The sequence below is a fragment of the Meles meles genome, chromosome 4 (genome assembly GCF_922984935.1).
Source record: "Meles meles chromosome 4, mMelMel3.1 paternal haplotype, whole genome shotgun sequence".
Taxonomy (NCBI): domain Eukaryota; kingdom Metazoa; phylum Chordata; class Mammalia; order Carnivora; family Mustelidae; genus Meles; species Meles meles.
In genome coordinates this window covers 113,687,156-113,709,607 of record NC_060069.1, presented here as the reverse complement: position 1 = coordinate 113,709,607, position 22,452 = coordinate 113,687,156, and the positions used below count along the sequence as shown (strand labels likewise).

At 37.8% G+C, this 22,452-nt stretch overlaps 1 protein-coding gene across 1 annotated transcript in view; it reads right to left on the bottom strand.

Moving 5' to 3' along the window:
- IMPG2 (interphotoreceptor matrix proteoglycan 2) overlaps positions 1 to 22,452 on the bottom strand; it is an 84,489-nt gene that overhangs the window by 5,728 nt on the left and 56,309 nt on the right. The window contains exons 12-15 of the mRNA XM_046003164.1: positions 6,334 to 6,637; positions 4,058 to 5,346; positions 3,250 to 3,469; positions 951 to 1,161 (exon numbers count right to left, since the gene is read on the bottom strand). Coding sequence (XP_045859120.1) covers positions 951 to 1,161; positions 3,250 to 3,469; positions 4,058 to 5,346; positions 6,334 to 6,637 — 2,024 coding nt within the window. The remainder of the gene's footprint in view (positions 1 to 950; positions 1,162 to 3,249; positions 3,470 to 4,057; positions 5,347 to 6,333; positions 6,638 to 22,452) is intronic.

The window sequence follows — 22,452 nt, the reverse complement described above, 5'->3', positions numbered from 1 at the left end:
GTAACCCCCAGGCTCCAGACTTGTGCAAAAGTGTCTTCAATTCTGAGAGTAGCAAGGAAATGACTGGTTTTCAGAATAATATTAATTTCTCTGAAAATAAAAAGACTACTTTTCCTCTGAGATTTCTAGCTAAACTTTATACTTTTTCGAACAGAAGAGTCTGGATCATTCCCACTTATATCCTCTGGGTCTGGCATCTATAATATTTGCGCATCTTGACATCCATAAACTCTCCTCTTATTCATGTTTCTCTGCTTGTTCTCAGCATTCTCTCCCTTTACTCCCATGTGACTAGTTGTTGTGTGGTTCAGAGGTTGATTTGTTCTGTTTTGTTTAAGGAAAATGACCGGGGAGAATGGCTAGGCTACTCAAATGTGTTCATCTGTCTGCTGGAGTTTCCTTAGTTCTGCCTTACTAAAAAATGGATTTCTTAAAATATATTTGTTACAATTTCAAAGACTTTAAATACTTGCTTTTCTTTATTTTTAAACATTCAGTAGGACCAAGAGAAAGCCACAGGCATTAAGAACATATCCAAGTAGACAATAAAATTTCACAGTATGAAGTATTATCTTAGCCTAAACCTAATTTGAGTACAAACTGCCTTATCATCATCACTAAGAACCAACACAAAGATCTCCAATTACTTCAAGTACTCTAATTAAGACACATTTAAATAATGTTTTTCTTACAGCACCTTAAAAGTATAAAATAAAATAAAATAACCAATTGATTTGGGTATAATTGAGCCTTATTAATTGACCCATTCTCCACATGAGAACTAGAGGGCATCCATCTATTGCCTAGATATAACTTCTATAATAAATATTGCTGTGATTATCCTAAAATCATAGGTGTAGACTCTCTTCTTGGATCTATACCCATCCAAGAAGTATTTATATGAAGGTATCTATAACCTTGGGAAACCCAAATCTCTAACTACAACATACCGACAAATGGCCCCATGTCCAGGCATAATGTCACACTTTCCATCATTCAAGCAGAAGTCAGGCTGTAGATCACAGAGACTCTGACAAGGTAGTTCTTCCACACTCAGGTACCCAGGTAAGCATCTACATTCTGCTTCTCCACTCCAGGGGTTGACTACACACTCAGAAAATTCATTGCATGCCTGAAACTTGCAAAGGTTGGCTTGATCACCTAAAACATCAAAAAAAAAAAAAACAAAAAAAAACTAGAGAATGATACAAGAAAGGCAAAACACAGAAACTGGGGTACATGAAGTCTCTCCAGTAACACTACCACCCCTCCAAAGTAACAAGGGACACCCCCCTTCCTGAAACATTAAAATACACCATCACAACTAATACCACAAAAAAATTCTGACTCATCCTTGGATTGATGAGCTGTTGTTAAATTTCTCTAAAACCCAGAGCCAAAGCATAAAACTCAATGACCTGGGTAAGCTTTTTCACTGTTTACCAAGGGAGCGGGAAGACACTTTAAAACCTATGCCATGTAGTTGTCAATCTAAATTCAACACAGTTTTCATGTACCATTCCTTTGCACCAACCCTAACCTACCACAGGCTACCTCTATTCTATATGTGATGCTAAATGCCCTATCCCACAGTGAGAACATGGAACAGGAGACAAAGCCCAGACAATTGATAGGAGCCTCAGGAGTGGGTATAACCCAGTAAGAGCAGCTAAGAACATTTGAGATTTGTGGAAATCAATGTTAGAAAAATATATCAGCCCTGGACCTCCTCGGGCCATTCTTAATAATATTTTGATTTCCATAACTTTATTTTTCTTTGATTAGGTGAGAAAAAAAATAAAAATTTTAAATGATTAGGACAATAACCCATCAAAAATGATGTAAGACATTGACCATGATGGGTCTTTCATCCCACTTGGTTTCACTATATGTTGTTCACTGGTGAATGGCAAACAGTGACAAGGATACAAAAGACAGATGAAATAGATGGAAATAATCCGTAGGCTCATCTAGATGAAAAAGCATGATGTTTAGCCTAAATAAATAAGTAAATAAATAGCACAGCATAGTCTGTTTCCAGAGAATCTAATATGGTTTTGAGAATTACTGATTGCTATTCTGGAGATTAAAGATACTTGGCACAAAGGCTTTAAGGCAAAAAAAAAAAAAGTTTCTTGAATATGAGGACTTTAGCCAAGAAGTTAATTTCACTGGATGATACTGGAGGAAAAGAGGGACCAGACCTTGTGCCTGTTGAACCAGGAAGCCACTGAAATATTTCAAGCAGGAAAGTAAAATAATGTGGTGTTTGTTTTTTTTTTAGAAAGAGTACCCTGGCTGCTATCTGGGAGAAGGGATAGGGGAGAAGTAGTAGGAAAACTGGTTCAAATGTAGGGTGAAGAATGATTGGCCTAGACTAGCAGTAGTGGAGAAAGAGAAGTACAAAGATTTGAGATATATTTAGAATATTCAGAATCAACATAAGTTTGGAGGTAATAGAAACAGGTATCAGAATGACTTCCTAGGTTTCTGACTTAAGTAGCTGAATGGACACGACTTCCAGTTCTCAAGATGGTGAAGCTGACAGAAGGGTTAGATCTAGTTAAAAGATGGAGAGATTTGGAAAACAAGAGCTCATTCTTAGGTATCTTAAGTTTGATATACATAGGATGATACATCTAAACTGAGATCATCCAATACATAGTTGGATTTTGATTCTGGAGCTCAGAAGATAAGTCTGATTTGCAAATAAAAATGTGGAGAATTGTTGACATTTATATAAGACTTACAATAATGGAAATGGATAAAATAGCTTAGGAAAATAATATAGAAGGAAAGAGAGTCCAAAATCATTTGAGCTTGGCAACTTTAGAGGTGCAGCCAGAGCAGATCCAGTGGATAAGTAAAAGAGAGAGATAGCGCTAGACAGAATAGGTAGGGGAATGGGAGGTAAATAAGATAATGTGTGTGAACAACCTTTTTAAAAAGAGGATGAGCAAAAACTAATGACCAAAAACTATACATTGGCTAATTGAACATAATAATAAGAAATGAAAAATTAAAAAAAATAAGAATACATTTACTATTATATTCTCTGAAAAAAATAAGAATGATATTGATGTCCTATGAAAAGATCATTTAATAATTACCAAGATGTGAATATTTTGCCCAACACAGTATCCTTTTCCCTTCAAGTGATAAATTCATCTTGACTCAGTATAAAGGAAAATACACAAGAATAATCACTGGATTCCACTTCGAAACCACCATAGTATTCGATACCATTACCTGATTCTACATCAAGGGAGAATTTATCAATAGCCAAGTTCATGGTCTGGTAGGCAGTGGTGCAAAAGTCTTCCAGGATCATGTATACAGCATTGTTGACATTAAGAGGGACAGAGTTCATGAACTTCATTCGGCTGTTTACAACAACACTGCCATTTCTAAAGTTCAGGATTTCTAAATTCTGGAATCCTGTGAGATTTGACTGGAGGTAAGGAACCAGCTACAATACAAGAAAAGTAATTAGTTTACAAGGTTTTGCACTTTGTTCAAAATATACCAACCTCCACTCAAAAAAAGATGAGCCCCTCCCCCACTTTTCCAAACTATATTCTATTTACATTATTTAAACTGTTCATCCATAATAGTATAAATTTTGAGTTATTTGAGAGTGAGAGATTTTCCCAGTGCTATTTGGGAACCCATGGAACTGACAGTTTTAGACACCCAGAGTTTATTCTCTCTGTTTCACTAAAGAAACACAACAGTGTAGGTATCAAAAGTACGTACAAAACACCGGTCTTACAGTAACATCTGAAAAAAAATTTTAAGCTTGTTTCAGTTCCATAATTCATGGAATTCAATCTTCAGTATCTAAGTTTCTATATCACCCTCGTGCCATGTTGGTGTTTTCCATTTCTTATATCTGTCTTATTGTTTTTCTACCAACCCTAGGCCATGACACTATTTGTAAATCAATGTTCACAGCAAACCACACTTTCATTGGCTCAGATCTTATGTGTTTAGGAAAAAGAGAGTTAGTTCATACATGATTATTCACTAATGCCCATGTTCCACTTCTAGTGCTTACCAGTTCCAAAAATCTTTGTTCCAGTGCTTTATATTCCAAAGAGTTTTTATTAAACAGATCTTCCGAAAACATCATGTTTGTCACTCGGAGGCTGAAGAAAACCAACAAAGCTCCTGCAGTCTGGGTATGACTCAAGTCACCTCCTTCTGTGGGCTGTACCACAATAGCCCTCTCTGTGGAGTGGATGTTTGTAGACATTTCCACATAACTACTAACCTTGCCATTTTCCTCTGGGATTAGCTCAGGCTGATAGTAATCTGTGCCTATCCGGTCCAGTTCTAATGAAATATCCTGAACACCCATAATTACTTCATCCTCTAGCAGGGTGGAGCTGGTGGTTGGAGACAATTTGGTAGACTGTGTTATGGAAGATTTCAACCAGAACTTGTCAGTAGTCTGTGGTGTACTTGCCAACGTGTCTCTGAACAATTTCCCTAGGGAAGAAGTTCTTGCCCAAACTACATCTGATTCTGGCAATACGGTCCCCAACTGTTGCATGTCTGGCTTCATTACTGAAATCTCGTTATCAAACCATTCACGGTTGGATGACTCTATAGTTTTTTCCACATCCTCCTTTAGAAATGGTAGATCTGGTTTATCAGTAGAAGCAGAGGTTGCTATAGATGTCAGTAGGAGAGGTGCTTTGGTAACCGGGTAATAATCAATGTCAGGTACCTCTGATATTTGTTTGGAGAGAATTAGAGATGCAGATTGAGTTGTGGTCTCTGCAGAGATGGGTACAGTAGGCCCACCAATGAGCTCTTCCTCTGCAAATTTTGTGGATTTATCAAAATGCCCATATTTTAAATAGTCAGTACTTTGTCCTGTAGAATCTATTTTGTCATCTAGAACTAATTTCTCATCTATAACCTCAGTTGGCAAAAGTGACTCCTGATCTTCAAGCCATGACTTAGACAGTGGTTCAGAACTCTTCTCTAATGAAGTCTCATTCCATGGCCAAAAAATCTTATCTACCTTTTGCCCAGACCCTGAGCCTAAACCACTTTCAAATATAAACTCTTTTTCTATGGATGTGTCTGGTATCAAAGTGCTCACTTCTAGTTGGCCTTTGACTTTGGAGGCCAAAGAGTCCAAGCCAGAAGATATAGTTACTTCTTTAGCAAGAAGATCTAAAGTAACAGAGGAAGTCAGATATGGTGAGGATGTCAAAGACACTCCAGAATCTTCCACAGATGGTATTGTTTCCTTTGGCACCGGCTGAGTGAATGGACTTGAAGGCAATGGCTGAACAGAAAGAAAATCTTCTGACCCTTCAACTTTGATTAATCCTAAAAATAAAATCTTCCATTAATTAATCTACAGAGTTGCCAAAATGTATTCCCAGTTCTCCTAATAAAGCTGGCTACTTGTGCTTTTTCTCATTAAGTTAGGAGATTCCGTTGCTGATTTTTACTCTGATAAATTAGCAAGCAAGAAGATCTCATTATGTCTGTGTGATATGGTACAATCATCATGAATATACCCCCCATCCCTGAGTATAACAAGATCTCAGCTATTGAACTGATTCATCTTCAAACACTTGATGTACTTACTCCATGGAAATGAAGAACTGCTGGTTACCATATTGACAACAAAGACTGAATCTAGTGAAAACTAAGGGAGAAAATCCCTTGGGAAATTTTGTCTTTGAATTCCCATTTCCCTTATTGCCCATTCACTTCCAAATTCACCCAATGTTTAAAATCCTGGACTCATTATTTATATCTTTGTTCAACTTCTTCTTTCACTATATACTCCATTCATAAGTCACATTGATTTTTCTTTTCCTTCACATTTAAATCACTTGATTTTCATTTCTTAGTCTCTGCTGTAGCTACCCTAGTTCAGTTCTCCCTTTCTCAAGCCTAATGCAAGCTAAAGTCTCTATACTTGGCCCCCATACTCAATCCTACTAAAAGCTACTATAATAATCTTCTTTGATTTTATTTGTTTACCCTACACTATTCAAGTAAATAAAGTAGTTCTTTAATAGTAATTTAATTAAATTATGTATCTTTTAATAGGATGTTCAAAATATCTATTAATTGATACCCATCCCAGCCCACCAAGTTCATTTCTTATTATTTACCTATTTGGAGTCTCTATTCCAACCAATTAAATCTGACCATTCCCTCTCTCACATGGTTTCCCCAAGCCATTTCCTCCTAATAGATGCTACTATGCTTTTCTATTAACCCTAGTCTCTTTCTCTCTTCAAACCCTGTCATCTGATATAATAAAGTATAAAACTGTGAAAAGTAATTAGAGTCCCTTACCATCTTCTAGTAGGTGAGATCCAGAAGTCCTTTCCTTAGAAACCACAGGCAAGCCAGTCTGAAACACTGCTGGGGTGACAGAATGAAGAGTCAAGCTGCTAATGTCTAAAACCTCTGGGGGAGAACTGAGGCCCACCTTCGAGGGAAAGGCTAATTTGGGTGTAGACACTAAATCACCCAAAGGGCTCTCTGACCAGAGTTCCCTGCCAGTGGTTGAGGGAGGACCAGAGCTGAAATCAAGTGGTGAAATACTGCTGGTGGTAGATTCATCTGCTGAGGGCCATTCAGCTTGAAGGGTATTATCCTGGGGGGAAAAAAAGGCTAAATCATATCATAGATAAAAGAAACACATAAAAATGATTTCAAATATCACCTATGTATACACATTCCCAGATTTTCTAAGGACACAGAGACAATGTAATATTGGTGGGGAGGAGGGTGGGAACATGGGCTCTAGAATCAAACAGAGCTCTCATCAAACCCTATTCAACCCACATACTAGTTTAAAAATCTAGAGAAAAGACATGAACCTCTTGAATCACATCTGTAAATTGGGGAGAGATGAGATAATATATTCAAAAGATTCCAAAGTAAGTTTGTGGAAAAAAATATTATTTCTCTTGCTTTAGATGGTCCCTTATTCTGTCTTTTTAGCTTAAATACTCTAACTACATAATTACTAATATCTATAATTTGATGTCAAAGACCTAAGCACATTGCCCACAGCAAGAAAGAACAGTTAGCAATTTTATTAATCATTCCGAAAGGTATTTAACTACTTAAGGTTTTTCATTTTGGTAAGAAATGTCACCACATCAAAATGTGGTCTGGACCTCAAAAGAATGGCAATATCTATGAAATGGCATCTCACTTACAAAATACAACTTTCTCTTTCTAGTGACTTTTTACTAATATAGTAATAGAGTACTAATCTTACCTTAAAATTTAACTTAAGGAATAGAAAAGTAGACAGAAACACAATCCTCAAACATGCTAATTATGTAACCATATAAAGACAAATCTACACAAAAAAAGTTGAGTGGTGATACTAAAAGGTAAAATGGCCATGGCATTTGGTGATAATTTTTTATACTTCAATCTATGCTGAGTTATAAATAACAAAAAATTAAAAGTGCCATATGTAAAGAAGAAATTCATAAAATATTTCCTGGGTGAAAACTAAAAAAGGAAAATAGAAAAGAAGAATCATTCTTTACTCTAAACAGCATTAAAATCACATGAAAGCTTTTTAAAAACCCCAATATCCAAGCCTCACACCCCAGAGATCCTAACTTAATTGTTTGTGGATAGGACCCAGATGTGGTACTTTTAAAATACTCCCATAGAGGATACAGGCTGATCATGTTCTGCCTATAGTATTATAGGCTGGGTCTCTAAAATACTTCTTTAGTTGCTGAATTGTTATATTTCCTGTCAGGTAGACCCTATAAGAAATCTCCTGGTGTTGGGTCCAAGATGTTGGCATAGGAAGATACTGAACACACTTCCTCCTATGGACACAACAAATCTACAATTACATATGGAATAATTTTCTCTGAAAAAATCCTAAAAACTGGATGAACAGCATCTCCACAACAAAAAGGAGCCACACTGAGTTTGGTAGGAGAGGCAGAGATATACTCTCACTAAAAACCCCACCCAAAGAGTTACAATCCACCATCAGAATGAAATCTCAAAAACATGGAACTTTCCCCCTGAGGAGCAAGGAGTTTGCACCCCACATTAGCACCCCAATTCTTGAGTCTTGCACCTGAGAGACCAGCCCCCAAAACATAAAACCATCAGGGATTATGTCCAGAACTGTAGGGAATGGAGAACCTGTCCTTACAGACCTGCTTGCCCCAGGACCCAGTGCAAAAGCAGAGATATGTCTGTCTGTTTGTTTGTTTGTTTGTTTGTTTGTTTTGGAGGGAATTTTTATTCTTTTTTTTAATTGAAATATAGTTAACAATGTTACATTAGTTTTAGTGTAAAAAATAGTGATTCTACAATTCTATACGTTATGCTATGTTCACAAGTGTAGTTACGATCTGTCACCATACAATGCTATTAAGATATCATTGACTATATTCCTTATACTGACTATATTCATCCTCATGACTTATTCATCCCATAGCTGGAGGCCTTCCTTCTCTCTGATAACCACCCGTAACCCTACCATCCTCTCTCTGATAACCACCAATTTGTTCTCTGTATTTATGGGTCTGTTTCTGTTTTTTGTTTGTTTGTTTGTTCATTTGCATATGTGTGTACGTGTGCATTTAGATTCCACATAAAGTGAAATCATATGGTAGTTGTCTTTCTCTGTATGACTTACTTCACTTAGCATAATACCCTCTAGGTCCAACCATGTTGTTGCAAATGGCAAGAGCTCATTCTTTTTATGGTTGAATAACATTCCATGGTATATATGTGTATATATATATATATATATATACACACACACACACACACACACATATATACCACATCTTCTTTATTAATCTTTTGATGGGCACTTAGATTGCTCCATATCTTGGCTATTGGAAATAATGTTCCTATAAACGTGGGGGTGCATTATCTTTTTGAATTAGTATTTTTATTTTCTTTGAGTAAATACCCAGTAGTGGAATTACTGGATCTTATGGTACTAAAAGCAGAAGTTTGAAAAGTGCCTAGACCCTATGTGAAGGAGACACACTAATCCTAAAGCAAATGCCAAAAAGAAAGGAACCTGTTAGGGCTTTCTCTAAAGACAGAAGCACTAGCAGGTACAATTTTTGAAATCTCACTGTACCTTATCAACGCTGGTGCAGATAAATGACATTTTGGCAATCTCCTTCCAACCTCTTAGCACATGTGGGACTCCTATCCCACATCACAGCACATCACAACCAGCCAGGCAAGCACCACCCCACACCCCATGTCACAGTCAAGTCTTAGCCAGCCAGCAAGTGCCACATCCTCCCCAGCTCCCAACTCCTGCCAAAAGTATATGACAGACAGCCTGGACAAGAACCCCACCCACCACCCCACCACAGCTCAGCCACACCACAGTCAGAGGGTGCACACAGCCTCCACAGGGGAAACTCAGGGAGCCCCTGGTTCTAGTGGCCAGAGGGGGATTATGTTTCTGACCCCCCATGGGTCATCCCCTATTTAATACCACTCCCACAAGACTCCTACAACAGAGGTAGCTATTTTGTCTAATACACAGAAACAAACAAAAAAATCAGTTAAAATGAGGAGACAGAAAAATATGTTCCAAATGAAAGAACAAGACAAGACCTCAGAAAAAGACCTTAATGAAATGGAGATAAGTAATCTACCTGATAAAGAGTTCAAAATAACGTTCATAAAAACGTTCATAAAAAACTCAGGAGAAGAAGGGATGTGCACAGAAAGAACTTCAACAGAGAGAAAACATAAGAAAATACCAAACGTAAGTCAGAATTGAAAAATACAATAACTACATTGAAAAGTACATTACAGGGGTTCAAAAGCAAATTGGAAGAAGCAGAAAAACAGATCAGCAAGCTAGAAAACAAAGCAATGGAACTCACCTAGACAGAGCAACAACAACAACAAAAAAATACTTTTAACAAGTGAAAGTCCCTTAAAGGACCTATGAGACAATATCAAATAGAATAATACACACATTATAGAGGCCCCAGAAAGAGAAGAGAGAGAAGAGGCAGAAAACTTATTTGAATAAATAATGGCTGAAATTTTTCCTATTCTAGGAAGGAAATAGACATCTAGGCCCAGGAAGCACAGAGAGTTCCAAAAAAGATGAATTCAAAGAGATTTACACCAAGACACACTATAACTAAAATGTCAAAAGATAAAGATAAGGAAAGACTCTTAAACACAGCATAAGGAAAAAGAACTTACTACATGCAAGTGAAACCCGTAAGACTATCAGTGGATTTTTTAGCAGCAACTCTGCAAGCCAGAAAGTGGTGGCATGAAATTCTCAAAGTACTTTAGGGAAAGAATATTCACCCACAGCGAGATTATTATTCAGATCAGAGGTAGAGTTCTCCAGCTAAGCAAAACCTAAAGGAGTTCATCACCACTAAACAGGCCTTACAAGAAATATTAAAGAGACTTCTTTTAAGCTGAAAAGAAATGATACTGATTAATGACAAGAAACCATGCAAAAGTAAAAATTTCATAAAAAAAGTTAAACATATTATAAAAGTAATGGATTAATCACTTACAAAGCTAGTAAAAAAGACAAAAGTAGTAAAATTAATTAAAACTACAATAATTAGTTAAGGGATACATAAAATAAAAAAATGTAAAATGTGACATCAAAAACATAAAACATGGGGGAGGTTAAAAATGTACAGTGTTGAAATGTATTAAAATTTAAGTTGTTATCAACTTAAAAGAGATGGTTTTATATATATAGAATGATATATATATGAGCCTCATGGTAATCACAAAGCAAAAATTTATACTAAATACACAAAAGAAAATTAGAAAGGAATCTATTGTGGCTACATATAATAATTTGTTAATGAATACAATATAAAAAGAGGTAAACTGTAACATCAAAAACTAAAAGTAGGGAAGGAATAAAAAGAGTTTTTGTATGCCATTGACCTTAAGTTGTTAGCATAAAATAGATGGTTATAAACCTAAGATGTTTATGTAAGCTCATGGTCACCACAAAGCAAAAACCTACAGAAGATACACAAAAGAAAAAGAAAAGAGAATCAAAGCATACAACTATGGAAAATAATCAATTCATAGAGGAAAACACCAAGACAGAAACAAATAAACAAGGGAATTATAAAAGGGCCAGAAAACAATAAGATGGTAGAAATAAGTCCTTACTTCTCAAGTTATCTGAATGTAAATGGATTAAAGTCCCCCTTCAAAGGACAGAAGTTGACTAATAGTATAAAAAATAAGACCCAACTATATGCTGCTTATAATAGAGTCACTTCAGTTAAAGACACATAAAGGCTCAAAGTGAAGGGATTTTTTAAAAATTCCATACAAATAGAAAACAAAAGAAAGCAGCAGTAATTATACTTATATCATACAAAATAGACTTTAATTCAAAAACTGTAACAAGAGACCAGAAAGGTCACATATAATAGTAAAGAGCTCAGTTCATCAAGAGGACAAAACAATTGTAAATATAATGGCACCTAACATTGGAGCACCTAAATATCTAAAGCAAATACTAATTAAAATTATTAAATATTAATATTAAGAAGGGAGGGAGAGATAACAATACAATAATAGGGGACTTCAGCATTGCCACTTTGAACAATGGCTAGATAATCCAGAGAGAAAATCAATAAGAAAATGATGGACTTGAACTATACTGTAGACCAAATGGACCTAAAAACATAGAGGACCAGATGGTTTCACTGATATTCTACCATTTAAAGAAAAACTAATGCTAGTCCTTCTCAAACTCTTCCCAAAAATCAAACAGGACTGAACACTCCCAAACTGATTTTACAAAGCCAGCATTACCCTGATAGCAAAACCAGACAAAGATACTACAAGAAAATAAAATGACAAACCAATATCCCTGATTAATATAATGCAAAAATTGCCCCCAAAAATTAGCAAACTGAATTCAAAGCAAATTAGAAGAATCATCCACCAGGATCAGGTGAGGACTTATCCCTTGGATAGAAAGACAATTCAAAATTTACAAATCAATAAATGTGATATGTCACATTAATAAAATGAAGAATAGGGGCACCTGGGTGGCTCAGTGGGTTAAGCCTCTGCCTTTGGCTCAGGTCATGATCTCAGGGTCCTGGGATGGAGCCCTGCATCAGGCTCTCTGCTCAGCAGGAAGCCTGCGTCCCCCCACCCCACCCCCGGCCTGCCTCTGCCTCCTTGTGATCTCTCTCTCTCTCTCTGTCAAAATTAAATTAAAGAATAAAAAAATCATACAATCATCTCCATAGATACAGAAATTATTTGACAAAATTCAGTGTCCTTTCATGATAAAAACCCTCAACAAACTGGGTACAGAAGCAACGTATCTCAACATAATAAAGGCATGAACAACAAACCCACAACAAATATCATAACCCAATTTGAAAGGCTGAAGCTTTCTTACTAAGATGAAGAATAAGACAATGGTCTCACTCTTAACATCTTATTTAGTATAACACTAGAAGTCCCAGCAAGGGCAATTAGGCAAGAAAAATAAATAAAAGTTATTCAAATCAGAAAGGAAGAGGTAAAATGGTCTGCTTCAGATGGCATGATCCTATGTATTTAAAATACTAAAGAAATTAAAAAAAAAATAAACTGTCAGAACTGGAGCACCTGAGTGGCTCAGTTGGTTAAGCATCTGACTCTTGATTTTGGCTCGGGTCATGATCTCAGGGCTGTGAGATTGAGCCCCACAACAGCTCTGTAGAGATCAAGCCTCACCGTGATCTCTGCACTTGGCATGGAGTCTGCTTGAGATTGTCTCCCTCTCCCACTGCTCTTCCCCCAATCATGCTCTCTCTCTAAAATAAATAATATTTTTTTTAAAACTGCTAGAACTAATCAATGAATTAAGTAAAGTTACAGGATACAGCAGGATCAATGTACAGACACCAATTACACTTCTGTACATTAACAACCAACTATTTGAAAAAGAAAAATAATCTATTTTGTAATAGCATCTAAAACAATAACAACCTTAGGAATAAATTTAACCAAGGTGGTAACAGATCTATGTAATGAAAACTATAAGAATTTGATGAAAGGTTAAAGATGACACATATAAATGGAAGCATATGCTGTATTCATGGATTGAAAAAATATTGTTAAAATGTTGATACTAGCCAAAGACATCTTCAGATTCAATGCAATCTCTATTAAAACTCCAATGGCATTTTAGAAAGAGAAAAAAAACAATCCTAACATTCATAACGAACTACAAAAGACCATGAATATCCAAAGCAATCCTGAGAAAGAACAAAACCAAAGGCAATTACACTTCCTGATTCTAAACTACTTTATGAAGCAACTATATTACAAAGCAATATCGTAATTTGATTATAGTAGTCAAAACAGTGACATATTGACATAAAAACAGACATATAGACCAAAGGGACAGAATTTAGAGTCCATAAATAAACCCAAACATATACAGTCAACTAATATTACAAAGGAGCCAAGAAAATACCCAATGGGAAAAGGATCATCTTCTCAATAAACGGCACTAGGAAAACTGGGTAATTAAACACAAAAGAATGAAAGTGGACCTTTATTTATACCACTCAAAAAAATTAATTCAAAATGGAATAAAGACTTAAAAATAAGACTTTAAACTGTAAAACTCATAGAAGAAAACATAGGTGGGAAAAGCTCCTTGACATTGGTCTTGGAAATTATTTTTTGATATAACATCAAAAACAAAGGCAACAAGTAAAAAATAATAAGTGGGACTAAATCAAACTAAAATGTTTCTGCATAGCAAAGGAAATAATCAACAAAATGAAAAGGTAACATGCAGAATCAGAAAATACTGGCAAATCATATATCTGATAAGAGATTAATATTCCAAAAATATTAGAAACACCTACAACTCAATAGTTAGAACAAATAATCTGATTAAAAATGGGCAGAAGAGGGAAGGAGGGGCAAGGTGGTGAAGAAATAGGAGACCCTGCTTCAACCAGTCCCCTAAAGTGAGCTAATTATCTACCAGAACACTCTGAACACCCATGAAATCAGGCTGAGATGCAGGATTATACACTTCTGGACCTCTATGGAGGCAAAAGACACCAGTGGAGATGTAAAATGGAGTGGGAACTCTCGGACTGTTATCAGAGGATAAACAGAAGTGGGAGGGAGCCACCAGAAGTGACCCATTGGAAAGTAATACCTCAATACGAAAGTACCCTGTGATTGGGGACCAGCATTAACTTGGAGCCTGGTTAAAAGCACTCAAAAAGAGCAAAAGATCTTAAGGGGCAACTGGTGGAATCCAGTGGTCATGGCATGGGCCTAAGCCCACGGACCTAGGACAGCCACCAACAGCAACCACCTGTGCCAGAGAGAGTGCAGCAGAGCTCCAGTTCCTGGTCTTAGAGCCCCCAGCTATGCGATGCTTGCATCACCACTCGGCTGGGCACACTCCCACCAGTGGTGAGGGAGTCTGGTGGGTGCTCTCTAGTACCACAGCCTTTTGCACTCTGCATGCACTGCAGGACAGGGGTCTGACCAGTCACTCCCCGCCCATGCCTGAGAAAGCTCTGCATGGGCGCTAGCCAGCAGTCTCTTGGACCAGCCGAGGGTCTGGATGCTCCCAGCCAGTGCCTGAAGGTTCTCAGCCCAATCTCTAGCTGGATTCCTCAGCAGCAGCCACCACTGTGCCACTGAGCACACTGGCAACATGGGCCTGGTTCCCAGACAGCAGTCCCAGCAAAGGCACCACCGGAAGTGGACTCCCTAGATTAATATCATTCACAGTATTGACACAGATGTGCAGAGACAAGTGGGCCCTTCGGGTGACCCCTGAGACAGTGGCTAGGAACACACACAGCCTGTGGGAGGTTGAGCGGTTAGGTTTGTAGAGGGGGATTCTGTGTGTTCTGGACCACCCAGAGGGGAGCAGGCTGAGGCTTCTCTCTGAGATGGAGGTCTGGGTGTAGTCTTCTTTCCACTAAACCTCCTAAAAGCCACAAAAAACCATCAAAAACAAAAACAAAAACCTCCAGGGGCGCCTGAGTGGCTCAGTGGGTTAAAGCCTCTACCTTTGGCTGGGGTCATGATCTCAGGGTCATGATCTCAGGGTCCTGGGATGGAGCCCTGCATTGGGCTCTCTGCTCAGCGGGGAGACTGCTTCCTTCTCTCTCTGCCTGCCTCTCTGCCTACTTGTGATCTCTGTCAAATAAATAAATAAAATCTTAAAAAAGAGGAAAAAAAAAACCTCCAGAGAACAAAAGCCTGAAAAACCAGTCTCAACAGAGCCCAGCCCATTGATAGGGAGCAGGACTCAACCCCAGCAAGACTACCTGAAAAACCATGCAGCAGGCCCCTCCCCCAGAAAGCCAGCCAAAAGAATGAGAGGACAACCACCACAGGGTCCCCATAAAACTATAAAACCCCAATATCGGGAGAAAACAATATATTATCTTCTCCCATTCTGTCAGTTGTCTTTTGGTTTTGTTAACTGTTTCCTTTGCTGTGCAAAAGCTTTTGATCTTGATGAAATCCCAATAGTTCATTTTTGATAAAGGGCTAGTATCCAAAATCTATAAGGAACTTAGCAAACTCAACACCCAAAGAACAAACAATCCAATCAAGAAATGGGCAGAGGACATGAACAGACATTTCTGCAAAGAAGACATCCAGATGGCCAACAGACACATGAAAAAGTGCTCTACGTCACTCGGCATCAGGGAAATACAAATCAAAACCACAATGAGATATCACCTCACACCAGTCAGAATGGCTAAAATTAACAAGTCAGGAAATGACAGATGCTGGCGAGGATGAGGAGAAAGGGGAACCCTCCTCCACTGTTGGTGGGAATGCAAGCTGGTGCAACCACTCTGGAAAACAGCATGGAGGTTCCTCAAAATGTTGAAAATAGGACTACCCTATGACCTAGCAATTGCACTACTGGGTATTTACCCTAAAGATACAAACATAGTGATCCGAAGGGGCACGTGTACCCGAATGTTTATAGCAGCAATGTCTACAATAGCCAAACTATGGAAAGAACCTAGATGTCCATCAATAGATGAATGGATAAAGAAGATGTGGTATATATACACAATGGAATACTATGCAGCCATCAAAAGAAATGAAATCTTGCCATTTGCGATGACGTGGATGGAACTAGAGCGTATCATGCTTAGTGAAATAAGTCAATCGGAGAAAGACAACTATCATATGATCTCCCTGATATGAGGACATGGAGAAGCAACATGGGGGGTTAGGGGGATAGGAGAAGAATAAATGAAACAAGATGGGATTGGGAGGGAGACAAACCATAAATGACTCTTAATCTCACAAAACAAACTGGGGGTTGCTGGGGGGAGGTGGGATTGGGAGAGGGGGAGGGGGCTATGGACATTGGGGAGGGTATGTGCTATCGTGAGTGCTGTGAAGTGTGTAAACCTGGCGATTCACAGACCTGTACCCCTGAGGATAAAAATACATTATATGTTTATTAAAAAAAAAAAAAAATTGGGAAGGGGAGGCGAACCATAAGAGACTATGAACTCTGAAAAACAACCTGAGGGTTTTGAAGGGTCAGGGGTGGGAGGTTGGGGGAACAGGTGGTGGGTAATGGGGAGGGCACGTTTTGCATGGAGCACTGGGTGTTGTGCAAAAACAATGAATACTGTTACGCTAAAAAAATAAATAAAATGGGAAAAAAAAAAGAAAACAATATATTAAGCTCCCAGTGTTGCCCTAAAACCTGTATATTTCAGAGATACAGCTTTTTTTTTTAAATTCATTTTCACGATTCTTGTTCTTTCAATTTCTTTAACCTAACTACCATTACAATTAGAGGTTTAATAAAACATACTCCATAATAACGTTTTACCTTGAGCTTTTTTCATACATACTTCATACATATACCTGTATTTTTCTTTTTCTTTTCTTTTTTTTAAATATATGTATATATATATATATATATATATATATATATATATAAGCTTCAGGGTAATCCTTTTTCCCTATTCAATACTACCCCTATATACAAACTAGTTTTAATCTCCCTATATCTCTGGAAAGTCAGTCCTTTAACAAAGATAACAAGATACACCCAGGAAGAACCAAAATAAACTTCCTTGCCTACATCTAGGATTTATATCCACCCTCCCATCTTTTTCTCCTGTCAGTGTTTCTGTGTATTTGTTTTTGTTCTAGGATTATATAAATCTTATTCTTGGGGTTCATTTTGACTGGGTTCTTTTTTGTTTGTTTGTTTCTTGTCAATTACTTTTGTCAGTCTTTTTGTTGGTAAGTTCTTGTTTATATGCCTTATAAATCTTACTTTTGGGGCTCATTCTGCCTGGGTTGTCTGTTTTTTTTTTTCTTTCTGTCTTTCTCTCTTTGTTTTTTTTCTTTTTTCTTTCTTTTTGGTGGTGACTTCCAATTGCTCCGAAGTGTTCCAGGGTAAACATTGCCTGGATCGTGGCTGATATATTCAGCCATTTACATCAGTTGATATAAATCCCCTCTACCACCTCTCACCAAAATGACTAGGAGGAACACCCAACAGAGTAAAAACTTAGAGACTTTGCCCTCTCCATCAGAACTATTGGATATAGACATACAGTATCTCGGAAAGGGAATTTAGAGTAACAGTTATCCAGGCAATGGCTAGGTTGGAGAAAACCATTAGTGACAACATAAAATCTCTAAGGGCAGAAGTGAGAGCCACCAGGGCAGAAGTTTAAAAAGCTATCAATGAGACTGAATCTAATCTAACTACTCTAACAGCTAGGGTAACAGAGGCAGAAGATAGAACTATTGATCTAGAGGACAAAATGATAGAGAAAAGGATCAGGAGGCACAGAACAAATAGCTTAGAAGCCATGAAAACAGAATTATGGAAATAAATGATGCCCATGAAATATTCCAACGTCAGAATTATTGGGATCCCTGAGGGGGTGGAAGGAGACAGAAGACTAGAAGATATGGTTGAACAAATTCCGGGTGAAAATTTTCCCAGTCTGGGGAATGGAACCGCAGTTCGTGTCCTAGAGGTAGAAAGAACACCCCCCTTCCCCAGATCAACAAGTCAAGAAAGACCTCGAGGCACTTAATTGTGAAACCGATGAATCATAATTTTAGACAGGAGCTTCTGAGGGCAACTGGGGGAAGAGTTTCCTTATGTACAGAGAAAGATCCATCAAAATAATGTCAGACCTGTCCACAGAAACCTGGCAAGCCAGAAAGGGCTGGCAAGAAATATTCAGGGCACTTAATGAGAAGAATATGCAGCCAAGAATACTTTATCCAGTAAGGTTGACATTCAAAATGGATGGAAAGATAAAGATCTTCCAAGACCGAAGATATGAACAGACACTTCTCCAATGAAGACATACAAATGGCTATCAGACACATGAAAAAATGTTCATCATCACTAGCCATCAGGGAGATTCAAATTAAAAATACATTGAGATACCAACTGACACCAGTTAGAATTGCCAAAATTAGCAAGACAGGAAACAACGTGTGTTGGAGAGGATGTGGAGAAAGAGGAACCCTCTTACACTGTTGGTGGGTATGCAAGTTAGTGCAGCCACTTCCGAGAACAATGTGGAGATTCCTCAAGAAATTAAAAATAGAGCTTCCCTATGACCCTGCAATTGCACTGCTGGGTATTTACCCCAAAGATACAGATGTAGTGAAAAGAAGAGCCATCTGTACCCCAATGTTTATTGCAGCAATGGCCACGGTCGCCAAACTGTGGAAAGAACCAAGATGCCCTTCAATGGATGAATGGATAAGGAAGATGTGGTCCATATACACGATGGAGTATTATGCCTCCATCAGAAAAGATGAATACCCAACTTTTGTAGCAACATGGACGGGACTGGAAGAGATTATGCTGAGCGAAATAAGTCAAGCAGAGAGAGTCAAGTATCATATGGTCTCACTTATTTGTGGAGCATAACAAAGAACATGGAGGACATGGGGAGATGGAGAGGAGAGAGAGTTGAGGGAAACTGGAAGGGGAGATGAACCAGGAGAGACTATGGACTCTGAAAAACAACCAGAGGGTTTTGAAGGGGCGGGGTGGGGGGTGGGAAGTTGAGGAACCAGGTGGTGGGTAATAGGGAGGGCATGTACTGCATGGAGCACTGGGTGTGGTGCAAAAACAATGAACACTGTTACGCTGAAAATAAAAAAAATAAGCAAAAAAAAAAAAAAAAGATCTTCCAAGACCAACAAGGTTTAAAAGAGTATGTGACCACCAAGCTGGCACTACAAGAAATATTAAGGGGTCTTCTATAAAAGAAGAAAGAACCCAAGAATGACATAGAACAGAAATTTACAGAGACAATCTATAGAAACAGGGATTTCACAGGCAACATGATGTCAATAAAAAACGTATCTTTCAATAATCACTCTCAATGTGAACAGCCTAAACGTTCCCATAAAATGGCACGGGGTTGCAGATTGGATAAAACAACAGGAGCTGTCCATATGCTATCTATGAGAGACTCATTTGGAGCCTAAAGATACATCCAGACTGAAAGTGAAGGGATGGAGAACCGAATTTCCTGCCAATGGGCCTCGAAAGAAAGCTGGGGTAGTGATTTTCATATCAGATAAATAAGATTTTAAACTAAAGACTATAGTCAGAGATACAGAGATACCTCATTCTTAAGGGGTCTATCCACCAAGATCTAACAATTGTAAATATTTATGCCCCTAACATGGGAGCGGCCAACTACATAAGCCAACTGTTAATCAAAATAGTCATATTGATATGAATACATTAAGAGTAGGGGATCTTAACATGCTACTCTTTGTAACAGACAGATCATCCAAGCAGAAAATCAATAAAGAAACAAGGGCTTTGAATGACACATTGAACCAGATGGATCTAATAGATATATGCAGAACATTCTACCCTAAAACAACAGAACACTCATTCTTCTCGAGCACACGTGGAACTTTATCCAAAATAGACCACATACTGGGTCACAAATCAGGGCTCAACAATACCAAAAGATTGAGATGATTCCCTACATATTCTCAGACAACAATGCTTTGAAACTGGAGCTCAACCACAAGAAAAAGTTTGGAAGGAATTCAAACACTTGTAAGAATGTTTGGAGATTCCTTAAGCTAAAGACCACAATGCTTAAGAATGTTTGGATCAACCAGGAAATCAAAGAAGAACTTAAACAATTCATTGAAACCAAGGAGAATGAAGAACCATTGGTCCAAAACCTATAGGATACGGCAAAGGCAGTCCTAAGGGGGGAAATACATAGCCATTCAAGCTTCACTCAAAAAAAAAATTTGAAAAATCCAGAATACACCAGCTCTCTTTATACATTAAAGAACTGGAAAATCAACAACAAATTAAGCCAATCCCATGCACAAGAAGCGAAATAATCAAGATTAGAGCAGAGATCAATGAGATAGAAACTAGAGATACAATAGAACACATCAACAAAACCAGAAGTTGGTTTATTTGAAGAATCAATAAAATTGATAAACCAGTGGCCAAACTAATCCAAAAGAAAAGAGAGGACCCAAATTAATAAAATTATGAATGAAAGGGGGAGATCACAAAGAACACCAAGGAAATAGAAACAATCACCAGAAATTATTATCAACAGCTATATGCCAATAAGTTAAGCTTCCAACACTGAATCAGGAAGAAATTGACAACCTGAATAGGCCAATATCTAGTAAAAAGATTGAAACAGTGATCAAAAACCTCCCCCCAAAAACAAGAGCACAGGACCTGACAGATTCCCTGGGGAATTATACCAAACATTCAAAGAAGAAATAATACCTATTCTCCTGAAGCTATTTCAAAAAATAGAAATAGAAGGGAAACTCCTAGAGTATTTCTATGAAGCCAACATTACCCTGATCCCCAAACCAGGCAAAGACCCCACCAAAAAGGAGAATTTCAGACCAATATTCCTGATGAATATGGATGCCAAGATTCTCAACAAGATACTAACTAATAGGATTCAACAGTACTTTAAAAAGATTATCCACCATGACCAGGTGGAATTTACCCCTGGGAAGCAAGGGTGGTTCAACATTTGCAAATCAGCCAATGTGAAAGAATGAATCAATAAGAGAAGAGAAAAGAATCACATGGTCCTCTCAATTGATGCAGAAAAAAGCATTTGACAAGATAAACAGTATCTGTTCCCGATTAAAATGCTTCAAACTATAGGGATAGAGGGAACATTCCTCAACTTCATAAAATCCATCTAGAAAAAACCCACAGTGAATATCATCCTCAATGGGGAAAAGATGGCAGCCTTCCCTCTGAGATCAGGAACACGACAAGGATGCCCACTCTTATCACTCTTGTTCAACATAGTACCAGAAGTCCTAGCAACAGCAATCAGACAACAGAAAGAAATAAAAGGTATTCAATTGGCAAAGAAGAAGTCAAACTCTCTCTCTTCGAAGATGACATGATACTTTATATGGAAAACTCAAAAGACTCCATCCCCAAACTACTAGAACTCATACAGCAATGCAGTAATGTGGCAGGATACAAAATCAATTTACAGAAATCAGTTGCTTTCTTATACACTAACAATGAAACAAGGGAAATTAGAGAATAGATTCCATTTACTATAGCACCAAGAATCATAAGATACCTGGGAATAAACCTAACAAAGAGGTAAAGCATCTATACTCGAGAAAATACAAAACACTCATGAAAGAAATTGAAGAAGACCCAAAAAGATGGAAAAACATACCATGCTCATGGATTGGAAGAATAAACATTGTTAAAATGTCTATACGACCTAGAGCAATCTATACTTTCAATGCCATCCTGATCAAAATTCCCTGGCATTTTTCAAAGAGCTGGAACAAACAATCCAAAAATTTGTATGGAAACAGAAGAGACCCTGAATTGCTAAGGAAATGTTGAAAAAGAAAAACAAAACTGGGAGCATCACATTGCCCGATTTCAAGCTTTACTATAAAGCTATGATCACCAAGACAGCATGGTACTGGCACAAAAACAGAAACAGAGTAGAGAGCCCAGATATGGACCCACAACCCTATGATCAACTAATCTTCAACAAAGCAGGTAAAAATATGCAGTGGTAAAAAGACAGTCTCTTCAATAAATGGTGCTGGGAAAATTTGACAGTTATGTGTAGAAGAATGAAATTTGACCACTCTCTTACACCATACACAAAGATAAACTCAAAATGGAAAAAAAGACCACAACCTAAGGCAGGAATCTATCAAAATCCTAGAGGAGAACATAGGCAGTAACCTCTTCGGTATCAGCCACAGCAACTTCTTTCAAGACACGTCTCCAAAGACAAAGGAAACAACAGCGAAAGTGAACTTTTGGGACTTCATCAAGATCAAAAGCTTCTGCAAAGCAAAGGAAATAGTCAACAGACAAAGACGCAACCCACAGAATGGGAGAAGATATTCGCA